The 12,626-nt window shown below is 41.8% G+C and overlaps 3 protein-coding genes across 3 annotated transcripts; 2 read left to right on the top strand and 1 right to left on the bottom strand.

The window, feature by feature from the left end:
• Window positions 1–56: 56 nt before the first annotated feature.
• Window positions 57–3,077, bottom strand: LOC133847194 (nuclear pore complex protein Nup93-1-like). The gene is made up of 3 exons (XM_062282068.1): window positions 1,865–3,077; window positions 1,195–1,805; window positions 57–853 (listed from the first exon to the last, which is right to left on the bottom strand). Exons 1-3 carry the CDS (start codon window positions 2,984–2,986, stop codon window positions 205–207), a joined length of 2,382 nt encoding a protein of 793 aa, XP_062138052.1. The 5' UTR covers window positions 2,987–3,077; the 3' UTR covers window positions 57–204.
• A 1,339-nt stretch (window positions 3,078–4,416) lies between these two features.
• LOC133850757 (uncharacterized) lies at window positions 4,417–7,152 on the top strand. Its single transcript, XM_062286942.1, has 2 exons — window positions 4,417–4,566; window positions 5,331–7,152. The coding sequence occupies exons 1-2, from the start codon at window positions 4,558–4,560 to the stop codon at window positions 6,756–6,758; spliced, it is 1,437 nt and encodes a 478-aa protein (XP_062142926.1). The 5' UTR covers window positions 4,417–4,557; the 3' UTR covers window positions 6,759–7,152.
• Window positions 7,153–9,262: 2,110 nt separating this feature from the next.
• On the top strand, window positions 9,263–10,601 carry LOC133850188 (axoneme-associated protein mst101(2)). Its single transcript, XM_062286219.1, has 2 exons — window positions 9,263–9,349; window positions 9,409–10,601. Exon 2 carries the CDS (start codon window positions 9,419–9,421, stop codon window positions 10,337–10,339), a length of 921 nt encoding a protein of 306 aa, XP_062142203.1. The 5' UTR covers window positions 9,263–9,349; window positions 9,409–9,418; the 3' UTR covers window positions 10,340–10,601.
• The last annotated feature ends 2,025 nt before the right edge of the window (window positions 10,602–12,626 follow it).

Consider the following 12,626-nt stretch of genomic DNA (forward strand, 5'->3'; position numbering starts at 1 on the left):
CTACAAACTGTAATAGAGCGAAGCTTACTAATGTCAAGTCTCAAGCTGAGGGAGAATTCTCTACAGCGCTTTATTAATGTTTATAATCAAACCAAAAATCAACCACAAAACAGAAAAGTAACAACATTTGTTTTAGCTTGAAATGGGCTTACAAATAGGCTTTAGAAACAGTAAAATATTTCTTCCCTCTCCATTCTAATTGTCCTACATTTGCAGCTCCATTTTCACGAGTCGCATATTTATATTGGGTGGCAAGCGATGTGGCAAATATGCTGCAAAGTTTATCAATACCTTGGCGCGTTCTCGCAGCAGCAACATTGCGCCACTTTGCTGTGACTTTTGTTTTTTATATTGCCTAAAATAGGTTTTCATTGTCGAAAGCAAAACATTGGGCAACACTTTGACAGCATCTGTACCTAGCATCTTCACCTTGTTGAGACAAAAGTCTACTTCCAAATAACTTTTGGGTATCAATTCGGTGTCGTCAAGCAGTTCGAGAGCCTGATCATAATCCCCAGAATGAAAGCGATCAAAAAACTTCATTATCTTTGAGAGCAACTTGAATGCGAATATCTCTTTCGAACTCAAGAATAAAGTGCAAGGCGCCGCACCCGAATAGAGGCGATTTGTAAGCTTGGTCAAAATCATACGTAAGTTCTCTTTAGGCGAGTTAATATGCAGCATTTGAGCCAACAAGCAGCACATCAAGCCCATTGCCTTGTCAAGCTGTCCGTTGATGAGGTACATCTCGATGGCCGCCTCATACTTACAACGCTTAGTCAGATCATGGGCAAGTTTGGAGGCCAGGGCATTCTTGTCAAAATTCGCGCTGGGCAGACGGTCGAGCATGCCGCTATTGAAAGGAGTTTATAATTGTATAAATGAGAATGAAAATCAAAAATCAATCCATTTTGAAAATTCTAGCTTTTTGGTTTTTTGAATTAAGATTGTTTTAAACTAAAAATTAAATTTAAAATCAAGAAATGTTTTGAAAATTCTAGATTTGTTATTCTTAAGTCGAGATTATTTAGATCTAACATTAAAATGAGAATAAATTCTCTAGATTAAAAAATATATGCTTTTTGTTTGAAAAGATTCCAAGATAGAAACCTTTTTAAGGACAGAAAAACTGTCGAATTGCAAGAAATTGTGCCATATTAGAACGCAATTTTTAAACATATTTTAAATACATACCCTGCATAAAATGTAGGTTCGTTTGGATCGGGTTTGCCAAACATCAAGTCCAGCATTTGAGGCCTGAAGTTGCGTATAATGAATTCACCGATGACATTGAGCATCAGACTGGATCCATCTTTCGATTGATAATGCCGTAAAAGAAAATAGTAATTCATGGCCTCGTAGACGTCCGTTTCCTCGAAGCGCTTAGCATAATTGATAATCAAACGCATTAGATTGAGACGACACAGAACTGAGGCATCATCAGTGTGGTTGCCCAGCATTGGCTCCAGCTCATTGCTGGCCACACCCAGCACGGAGAGTTCGTTGAGTGCAATGGCCATGTGTACAGCATGAACTTCATTGGCCTCAGTGCGAGAGAGATACTCAAGGGCCGCCTCGAAGTGTCCGGTGAGCACGAGCAACTGAAAGAAAATGGGTATCGTTCCAGCAATATTCAAATAATTGCTGCCATAGACGTAGTGCATCATTCCCTCCACATCAGAGATGCCAAGTGGCGTCTGCAAATCGCGTCGCAGCATTAACTGTGCCCAGACCAAGTCATCCAGGCTCTGAAGCACTTGACCATGAAGATTGACGGGATCGCAGTCCAAGACAATGGCAAATACCTTAGAAAATGAATAGATGCATATATAATAAATACGGATTTAGAGAAACTGATACGTACTGCCTTTAAGAAGGGATCGCTGCTCTGGCTTAATCTTTCCTTGTACTCGTTACTGAGACGCAACTTCAATCGATCGTAGTGCGAATTCAGCTCTCCCAGCTTTGGATCAGCCTTAAATTGTTGCATCAACTCCAGCAGCTCGCGTAGTTCGGGCTGCGGATCATCCCAATCCTTGAGAAACTGCACAGCCGATGGCAGATGACCACAGCGTAAGCTATAAAAAACAAGCGGCCACAGCGGGCGACGCCGCACAACGTCAACGAAATCGATTAACGATTGCCACTCCTTCAATTTGATACACACAAACATCTTAACCTTATGGTAGACACTGGGAATGCCGCCGCATTTGAAACCGATTCCCGAACGCTTTAAAATGCCACGAATATATTGTCTATAGCCCTGTTCCACATAAAAAAGCGCCTGCTGCGCAAACTGAGGCGACTGCTGGCGAGCCTTGATACAGCTTGACGACTCTTTCGCCATATGCTCCAGCACTTGCCACATCATTGAGACCTGCTCATCGTGGAGTTGCTGCTGGGCGATCTGGGTGAATGTGCTGAGCAGACTTACACGTCGCTGCTGGCATTTGTTGTAGCTTATGATTTCCTTGGCATACAGCTGCTTGACGCGATTAAGCGAAGAAGTGGCAGCATTCGACATGGCTACAGCTGCTGGCTTTGTATCGCTTTGCTCAAGCTCATTTAACAAATGTTGCTTCTCATCCTCCCACTCTTGAAATTGCCATTGCCAGCGTTGTTTCTCGATCGTCTTGAATACGTTTGCATTGGTCTCCTCAATGATATCAATAATTGATTTCTGCTGCATACGCTGGAGTAAGCCGGGCACATCAGTATCGGGCAGTTCATCTGGTTCAAAAATCATACACTGAAAATTCTGCACTTTTCGCGTCAATTTCGGCATATCGATGCCAATCTGGCTGAACATTTGATTTGTTCGCTGACTATCCATCGACTGTCCAGTGAGACGTGTATGCATCTCATCCGCCTTCTGCAGCACTTCGGGGAGCGTGAGCTCCACAGGCAACTGAGCTGTTGTTCCCATTGTGGTCTGATTCACCAGCCATTTCGCCCTCTCTAGCAATTCACTCAAACTGGGATTCATGCTAGATTTTATTTCCTAATTATTGTTTTCTTTATTATTTTTCAATAATTTATTTTCTTATTATTTTGCTGCCTATGCTGTTGACAAATGTCTGTTTTCTTAGGTCAGTCTAAAAACTATGCTTACTTTTTTATATAAACTTCAATATATTGATAGAGTAGGCGATGACTTTTATCAAACTTAGTTTTTGTAGAGCAACGGAGAGGAAAAATAAAAACTTGAGGGAATTTTGGATTTTGTATAAATATGTTTCTTCGCTCCGCTACCATAGCGGGTCCGCTACCCATAGAAGGGTTTTATATCTATAAAATGAATGTATGTATAGTTTTAAATTTTGCTACAGACAAAAAAACCTTTTGCCCTTTATGGTATTTTGTAAATAGTACTATATAAATATACCAAAAATAGTCTTTGGTATATTTTTAGTATTTTGTGGAATATTAATTTGATATATTTTAAAATAAATACTGCACTGTTTTCCTTTCATTAAAATTAGGTAGCTGGTATCCCACAGTCAAGCGCACTCGAATGTAATTTCTTATTACTTTTTCTTTCATATTTTTACATTTATAAATTTCATGAAAAATAAATAAGAATATAATTTTGTTACTATGCTTTCAAAAGCTTGTGCCCACTATAAGAATATTTCTTCATTTTTTCGCATGCTTTTTGTTTTTGATAAGCTTGTTCTCATATTCATAAAGAACTACAGTAATCTTTGCCCAACTGGCAATTAGCATGTGATTCAAATACTTTGTTCCTTCTTATATTTTGTGTTTGGCTTGTGGTTGAAATCACTGAACACAGTAAAAACATAGACTATTTTGTGCCGAGTTCATTATTTTGATATAGTTTTCCACATGCTGGCCGCAATTGCATTATTAAGGTGCAAAAACCAGCAGCAAGAGTCGGAAAATTGTCACCAGCTTTAGACTTGAGCACACACTAGAGGCCTATCCGATTTCAGTTTGTTGAGGCATCAACATAAGCATGAACTGTTTGTTGTCTTTTGCGTCTGCTGCTCCCATTTGCAATTGGAGCTGCCATGCCTTGAAATTACAAAATTTGCAATTTGTTTCTGCTCAGATCCCCCTTGGGGTTTAGTGTGTGCACTCGTCTGTCCTATTTCCAATTTCCGTACGCAATGTTTGCTGTGACATTTTAGTCGACCACCACGTTCTTCTTCTGTCCGGCACCTGCTCGAAAGTGAATGCTGTGCTGCAGCTTAGACCAGTGGCTGACCAGGCAGGCGTATCACCCGAAGGTCATTTGTAACTTTAACTAAACAAATTTGAAAGCCTCAAACGCATATCAAGTGTGGTCTGGTTCTGGGCGATGGCCCTTTATTTTTGAGCTTAGACGACTACTTACGAGTGGTATGAGTATAAAATGGCCAATGCTTGTTTGGATTGACATCAGTAGCACAACGTGCCACAACAAGTAAAGAGCGAGCAAAGCCAAGTTGCCAACTAGCCAACTAACCAAACATTCCAAGCATCAGCAGCATCAGCAGCAGCTAAACAAATTACAAAACAAGCAGCCAACTAGTCGAATACTTAACGTCAACAGCCATGAAGCGGGTAAGTTCTACGGCAGTCAGGCATTCAATTCTGGCCATAAATTTTCACCCGGCCGATTGCCTGCGGTGTCATGTAAAACGCATCGAACCAGAGGCGGAGAGACAGCCCATAAATCAGGATGATCAAAAATACAAAACGATAAAACTCGTAAACATATTACGACAATTTGTATAGAGCTCAACGCTAAGACAGTCGCAATGAAATGCAAATACACTTTCATTCAAGAAATTCGAAATGTTCATATTTAGGTTTTCAAAAAACACATTAATAATTTGAATTCTTAAAAAAAAAACTATTCAAATGTATTCCTCTAGTAAAACCAAAGATATCACTTGAGGAAACTACTCAAATACTTTATTCTTTAATCAGTATTTTCGGCTAAAACATATTGTAACTAATGTATAATTCCTTAGCGGAACTTTCATACTACTTGCTCAATATAAGCTTCAAAATTTGTTATTCAAACTGTTTGACAAAGTTGATAAACTCTATCACAAATCCTAGCAAAGCCGAGAGGACAGACAAAGTTTCCAGCCACATGCTGTCAATAGGCATTAGGTGAGAGAGTAGGAGCTTTCATTCGAGACTTTCTCCCGCTCACAGCTAGCAGGAGTCTCATTCATTTAGGCTGAGCTAAAAAAAAATATAAAAGTGAACGGCAAATTTATGATACCAACAGCCAATTGGTTCAATTTGATTTATGCTGCTGCTCAAGTTTTGCAGGCCTTAGTTTTTTAAAAGCATCTTCCATTCTATGTACCCAGACTTGCCTGTTGCTGTGCCTGAGCCTGCTGACCTGCAATGTGGCCAACGCCTCCTTCCTGCGACCCCTCGAATTGAGCCAATTGGCCAAGTCCTCGCAACTTCAACGTAGCAACAATGGCAACAACGAGCAGCAATTGCGCGCCGAACTGAACAACGATGATGCCAACTTGGATGAGGCCACAACCATCTTGCCCAACTCGAGCGAGGATTACGATAGCCGGCCACAGTACACATTTGCCTACGATGTGCGTGACTCGCTGACCGGTGACGATAAGCGACAGGAGGAGAAACGTGATGGCGATTTGGTCAAGGGACAATATTCGCTCATTGAACCCGATGGCACGCGCCGCATTGTCGACTACACGGCTGATGATGCCAGCGGCTTCAATGCCATTGTCTCCAAGCAGCGTCTCGATGAACGTCTTGCCTCCTCTTCTGCCTCCGCCTCCTCCTCGTCTTCGTCTTCATCGGCTTCCTCGTCAGCAACTTCTTCATCATCGCGCTACAACAGCATTGAGGAACTGCAATCCCGTTTGACCGCCCAAGCCATGGCCGAAGCTCAAGCCATTGCCGATGCCCAGCAACAATCGCAGCTGCAACTGGAGGCCCAAACTCGTCGCGAGTCCGAGAACCAGGCACGCCTGCAGGCCCAGCAACTGATGGAGCAGTTCCAGCAGCAGGTGCAGCAAACCGCACAACTGCGTCAACAGCAGGAGCAACAGCGTCAACAGCAGGAGCAGCAACTGCGTGAACTCCAGCGTCTGCAGGAGCAACGCGAGCGTGAGCAGCGCGAACGTGAACAGCGTGAACGTGATCAGGAACAGCGTCGTCAGCAGCAGCAGAGGGAACAGGAGCAGCGTCAGCGTCAGAGCCAGAGCCAAGGACAGCGTCTGTTGGAGCGTCTGAACGAGCAACAAACGCTGCTGCTGCCCAATGCCGCCCAGCTGATTGGCCAGAGCGTGCAGGCCAGCGTTGTCTCGCATCCACCCACCTTGATCTCTCGCCTGCCCGCTGCCAGCACAACTACCTCACTCTTGAGCCGCGAACGCGATTTGGATGCCTGGCGTCAACTGCCCAGCGCTCGTCTCTCCATCGAGCGCACTGCTCAGCCCAGCTTGATTCTTGCTCAACCCTCCAGTGCTTCGGTGCAGGCGCAGCTCATCAGTGCTCCTCTGCTCCTGGAATCGGGCAATCTGAATGGCTTGATCTCGACGCGTCTCAATGGCAACGCAGCTCGCGCTGGCGCCGCCATCAGCTGGAGCCAGGGACGTCGGCTGTTGGACAATGAGCTGTGGCAGCTGGACAGGCTGGAGGATAACGAGAGCCGTCGCAGCGAAGAACAGCGTCGCGATAGTGAGGAACTGCGCTCCAAGTCCATCTCCAGCTCCAGCTCTGAGCGCAATGGCAATCGTCGCGCTCAATGGTAAAAGGCCAAGAACAAAGAACAAAGCAACAACTTCAAACTGAACTCAATACGACAAAATGGAATCACGATTATGTGTAGCATTTAAGACACACACACTCACACACAGACACACTCATGCACGCAGACATTTAAACACACACACTCAGTGTAAGTGTACTAAAGTGTTGATGTTAGATTTAAACTGGGATACGGGACTCTTTTACTATTTGCTCTGCTTTCAACAAACTAACCCGCCAAGCTGCGATTCCAATTCTCTCCTCAATTTTAGCTAAGTTTAATTGTTTTTTTGTGTAACTTTTTTATCTTAGCTAGCCAATTGCATTATTAAAACTAAAAAAAAAAGATGAACGTATAAAATAAAGTGAAGCCAACGTAGAACGTGTGGAAAATGTAGAAAAGAATTGAGAGCTCTATTAAATTGTTGGTTGGGCGAACAACAGGTGGTTTATGCGCCAGTTGACCCTAATCTCCTTTCATGGACTTTGACACTTGGCCATGGCCAATACTGCACATGCTTCCTCCATCTCTCTCTCTCTCTCTCTCTCTCTCTCTCTCTCTCGTTTGCCTCCTCCAATGCTGGACACGTGTGCGCACAAGCTGACCATAAACCTTGAAGGAACTTTCTTTAGGGCAGCAACAGCAGCAAATGGCAACAAATTTTTTAATAATAAACAGGCAGACAGCGTTGAGCCAAAACAGAGAGTGGAAGGCAGGATACAGCTAGGACAAAGTTGATCCTTCTCGCCGAACCATAAAGTTTACGTTGCACACTTAAAAATAAACTTGCACTTGGTCAACTCCGAGGTCGCTGCTGATGCTGCTTCTGCTTCTACAGCTGCGAGCAATCTGAGAACCTGGAGGAGCTGTGTGCGAAATGATGTTGTTAACGGCAAAACGCTAAAACGCTATAAAAACAATGAAAATTCCATGCAGGTGGGGCGCAAGAGGGTTGCCTAATAACTTTACACTTTTATGCCAAAAGTTGCTAATTTTACAGATACATTACAGAAAGAAATAAATTAGCAAGTCTTCAAGTTTTGCACTGAAAACTTTTTCCCCGAAACCCGAAAAAAGGGTGTTTTTTTATTTCAAATTTATTTTTGGAAAATTTTTTATAGTACTTGGAAGTTTTTAAGTACAGTTTGACCCACAGAGAAGACTATGACAACAAAATAGTTCGTAAAACTAAAAGTTAATTAATTTCGCCTTACATATTTATTTAGTATTTTTCGCCTTATTTTCAAAAGATTTTAAAGAACAGTCAAATATTTTATTTTAGAGAAACAAAAGCACTTATGGCTTGACTATGTTAAATTCAGAGAATTATGTTACACAATTTGATTTATTGATATTCGTATTATTCTCAAAACATTTTATAAAATAGTCTAACGATCTTGAATTCTCAAATTTCCTTTTATATTTTATTGAAATTTTTAGGGAAATAAAAAACATTTATGACTAAGCTTAGTACAAAGAATGAAGTTATGCAATGCAAAACAAAAATTAAAGTATTACGAGTATTTAGTTGTTTAGTGATTATCTGTGGCTTCCCTTTAAGCTGCAACTTTGTAAGCCACCCTCTTTATTTATCCGCTACAACAAAGTTTAAGGTTACAGCCACGAAGTTAAAGCTGGTAAGCCACATAAGCGATGCAACTACATACATAATATATTTAATAATAAAAAATAAAATTCCGCTCAACTATTTGAAAAGTCGCTTAAAGCTCGACAGCTTTTTTTTTACTTTGGCGCCGCCAGATAAAAGGGCATGACTGCAGTTTGAGCTGGCCGATGTCAGTTGGTAGATGGCAGATGCCAGATGGCGGCTTGAAAATGCCGTCTCTGCTGTCCAGGAGCAAAACTCGTAAACTCTGGCTGAAAGAAATCACTTAAAAGTTCATCAAAAGTGCAGCTGCAATTCGCCTTGGGCGCTGGCAGTTAACAATTGACTGACAAGCGCATGGAAAACTACAGCACTGCTTTGCGAGTGCGGCAAGTGTCATTGTCACAGAAAGAAAAAGACGGGGATCAGATTGCAGCGAAAGCAAAGCAAACTGCTAAGACCTCACTTGACTTTGCCACTTCCTCTGCGTTCTGGCCAAAAGTCTATTGACCTTGTTGCGTTGTCTGCGGCAGCTGTTGTGTTGAAGCTTGGCAAAAAAAACCTGCGTTCAGGTGGCGCACGCCCGCACATTGCGAACACAGCTAGGAAAACAAAACGGAAACGGAAATGCCAGTTGCTAGTTGCCAAACATCTCTGCTTCGATACACGGAACCATGATGAATGTGTGAGGCATGTGTGCGGAACTACAGCTAAAGAGGAAGATACCAAAAGGAAGTGCTCTCCATTTCTCAGCCTCTCACAAAGCAAACGAACAGTGATGAATGTTTGTAGCAGTGTTGGTAAAATCTCAGAGAGCTCAGACTCTCAAATCGAGATATTTCCCTCTCCCACAAATCTTAAATATTATAGCAACAGACCACACGTATTATATGTTACTCGTTTTCACATAGAAATGAAAGTTACCTAAGAAAAGTCATTTCGTTTTTTCTTTTTAATTTTTTTTTCAATCTTAGTAAACTTTGACATAAGCATCTTCAACAAGTAATACAACTTACAATTTAAAAAGCAACTAACAAGTTTTTTATAGCATTGTTAAAATGTTCAAGCTACTTTTGCGATCTGTTCGGCTACCTAAAATCAGCGCAAAATGCCCACAGTATCTCTACTTGAAGCAGCTGAGCAGCAAGGCCTTTAATACACCCCGTCCACCCAAGGATCCACCAGATGAGGGTTACCAACCACAGAGTGTTGACCATGAAGACATCGAGCTAGCTGACTTTGTGAGACCCGAAGCATTTCGCCAATTTCAATCACCCGACGAAGTGCTTGGCCCTGGAGCTGGAATGTCGAAGGAGTACAAGAATCCGCAATATTTTGGATATCATCGCTTCAGCTACGTGGAGTTGCAGAATCAATCAATGGAACTGCGTGATGAACGACGAGTAAGCGGAGGAGTTCAGGCCAATATGGGGGAGGATGACGAAGATGAATGTCCTGATGACAGCATCGAAGCGATGATGGCGCAGGAGGCAGAGTGTAATGAGACGCTGCAAGCTCAAGCGAAGGATGCGGAAATGGATAGGGAAAAAAATAAGCTAAAGGCCTGGTGTGTGGCTACGGAGAAGAAACAGGAAGAAATTCGTGAGGTGCAGAAATGTGAAGAAATCGAAAAGAAAAAACTTCAAGACAGCAAGAGTAAATCGAAAATTGAAAAGACAATCGAGAAGGGGGCTAAAGAAATTATGGAAGAATGTGTGAAAAAAATGGAGAAAAGCGCAGCGGCTGGAGAATGCAAAGAGAAGGTGATAAAGGAAACGCTGGCTGAGCTGGAAAAGGAATGCAAAAACTTGAGTGAGCTGAATGCAAAAGCTGCAGAGTTAAAAGAAAAAGTCAAAGACATGGATGAGAAAATTGCAAAGTCTCAAGCGAAAGACGATCAATGTAAAAATGAGAAATCTGAAAAGAAGCACGAGAAAAAGTCAGATAAATGCGAAAAGACGGATAAAAATAAGAAGTAAACAGAAAAGTGAAGCAAAAAAAAGTCAAGCACGTAACAAAACCAACTTAGCAAAGGCACAAACCGCACAGTGACTCGCCAACTGTAAGAGCTCTTGCATTGATGGCTAAGCGAAGCCAACAACCAGCCACAGTTGCTGTTAAACTGCGCTGGTCCAATCTCTTTTGTTTATTGCTTGGCCTTTGATTGTTGTTTTGCTGTGCGTTTCTTTTCAAGTTGCAATTTGAATTGTTAATAAATTCATAGTAGAATTTCGCATACAATCAATTGATACGCCTTACAGCGCCATAACGGAAACTCACAACGGGGTTGCTGCACAATTTCAGGGACAAATTAAACCAACCAACACCTCAAAGCACACAAAACAAAATAAAAATAAAACGAAACGAAACACAACGAACGTAATATGTGAATAAGCGGTGTTTTGAGGTCTGGAGTAGATGAATGGATAAATTTAGATATTCGCATAGGAATATATTTGCTATATGGTAGCGTCATTGATTTTGCATGCAGTCATTGTTGAGTTCTGAATACTGTTGCTGCTCGATTGATCTCTGTGAACCGATAGCGAGAGTCATCACGTGTTTTTTGCTTGCTAATTAGTCGATTATACCTGGAAAACCCCCAATCCCCAATGTCAGTCTGCGAGAGAGGGAATAGAGATAATAAAAAGAGAGAAAGAAAGGGCAGCTAGCGTAGTTAACCGGAAATTTGTAATTTATGTTTTTACTAACTGCTTGGAAAACAGTTACAAAAACATCTTACAGCACACAGAATTAATAGGCAATCAATGAGCTAGAATTCATTCTTCAGATTTATTTCACAAATATTGTGATAATTAATTTATTATAATGAGTTTCTAAAGTTGACAAAGATTGGAGAGTTATTGTTCTTATGTTAAAATTTGTACTAACAATTCGATCATAATAATTAAAGGCTGCAGTCATTAAGTCGAAAGCTAAAGTAAGGTAATTTAGTTCTAGCATATATAACAAGTGGAATTCAATATACACAAATAGTATTATTATAAATGAATTGAATTTCCTAATTTAACTAGTTTACCAGTTAAATGATTTATTGTAATCCTATTGAATTTTCTGCATACCTCAGCTCAGTTGAGTATAAAGTATTCGTATGCATGCATTTATGCCTTATTTATACCAACTCTTTAGAGTGGGATATGCAGCAAAAGGTTGACTTGAGTCCACAAAACCGAGCTGCATGCTCTCGAAGATGTATCCAAGACTGTGAAGCTCTTTTTAGAGGCATTTAAGCTGAAAATTGCTGCTAAAATATTTACACAGTGCAAAGTTAGCAGATGCAGTCGCAGAGGTCCAGACTGCGGCCAGTGCAGATCTTGACCAGCTGCATTGATGCATTCAAATGTTTACACACAGCACACAGTATGATCTCTCTCGCTCTCTCTATCTATCTCGCGGTCTCTTTCTATCGAGCTTAGGGACTGTCTGGCGGTCATGTAAATGCCTCTAATTTTGGGCCTAACGACAACTTGTCGCTTGTCATGCATGCAGTCTCTCTTTTTCTCTCTCTCTCTCTCTCTCTCTCTCTTTATCTGTACAATTTGCCGTGTTGCATTGTGCATTGTTGCTTAGGCTGTGTGCTACGGTTGTGCCTCATCATCATTTGCAAAGCTGAACTGCTGGCGGCAGGTTTCCCAGCAGCATCGTCAGCAGCAGCAGCTGCCGCTTTGCACTTGGCATCAGCATCAGCAACAGTTTAGCTGCGCTTTATTTGTGCAGCTTTTAGATGCGCTTAAGTATTATTTCTTTTCTTAGCTGACTGTCTTTTTAATTTTTTGTTTGCCGCCTCGTAATCGCAGCTCATAGATCAAAAACGAAGCGTGCTAGGCTGCTGTTTCTCGCTCTCTCTCTCTCTCTCTCTCTCTCTCTCTCTCTCTCTTCTTTGTCTGTGGCCATCTCTTTCATTTTGTTGTCCCGCGGTAATTTGCATAATTTAGTATAAAATGCAGCTAGGAAGTCAATCAGAGTGCAATCCGCTCGCCAACTGTGTGAACTGCCGCAATTCTCATGGCAAATGGCGCCGCATTCCACAAATGAAAAACTCCCAACACAAACGCACAGCTGTGCGTCCCCTTTTTTTTCGTCGAAACTCGAAGCAGAAGTGCCGCCACCCACACACACTTAAAACAATCCACGACAAGACACAACTCACAACACAAGACAAGTCAGTCAGTGATATGCAACTAGAGCGCAATTTTCAAATGGCCAAGAGCTCTCTCAACTCAACTTAACTTAACTTGGCTCAGT

This window comes from Drosophila sulfurigaster, chromosome 2L, assembly GCF_023558435.1.
Source record: "Drosophila sulfurigaster albostrigata strain 15112-1811.04 chromosome 2L, ASM2355843v2, whole genome shotgun sequence".
NCBI classification, from domain to species: domain Eukaryota; kingdom Metazoa; phylum Arthropoda; class Insecta; order Diptera; family Drosophilidae; genus Drosophila; species Drosophila sulfurigaster.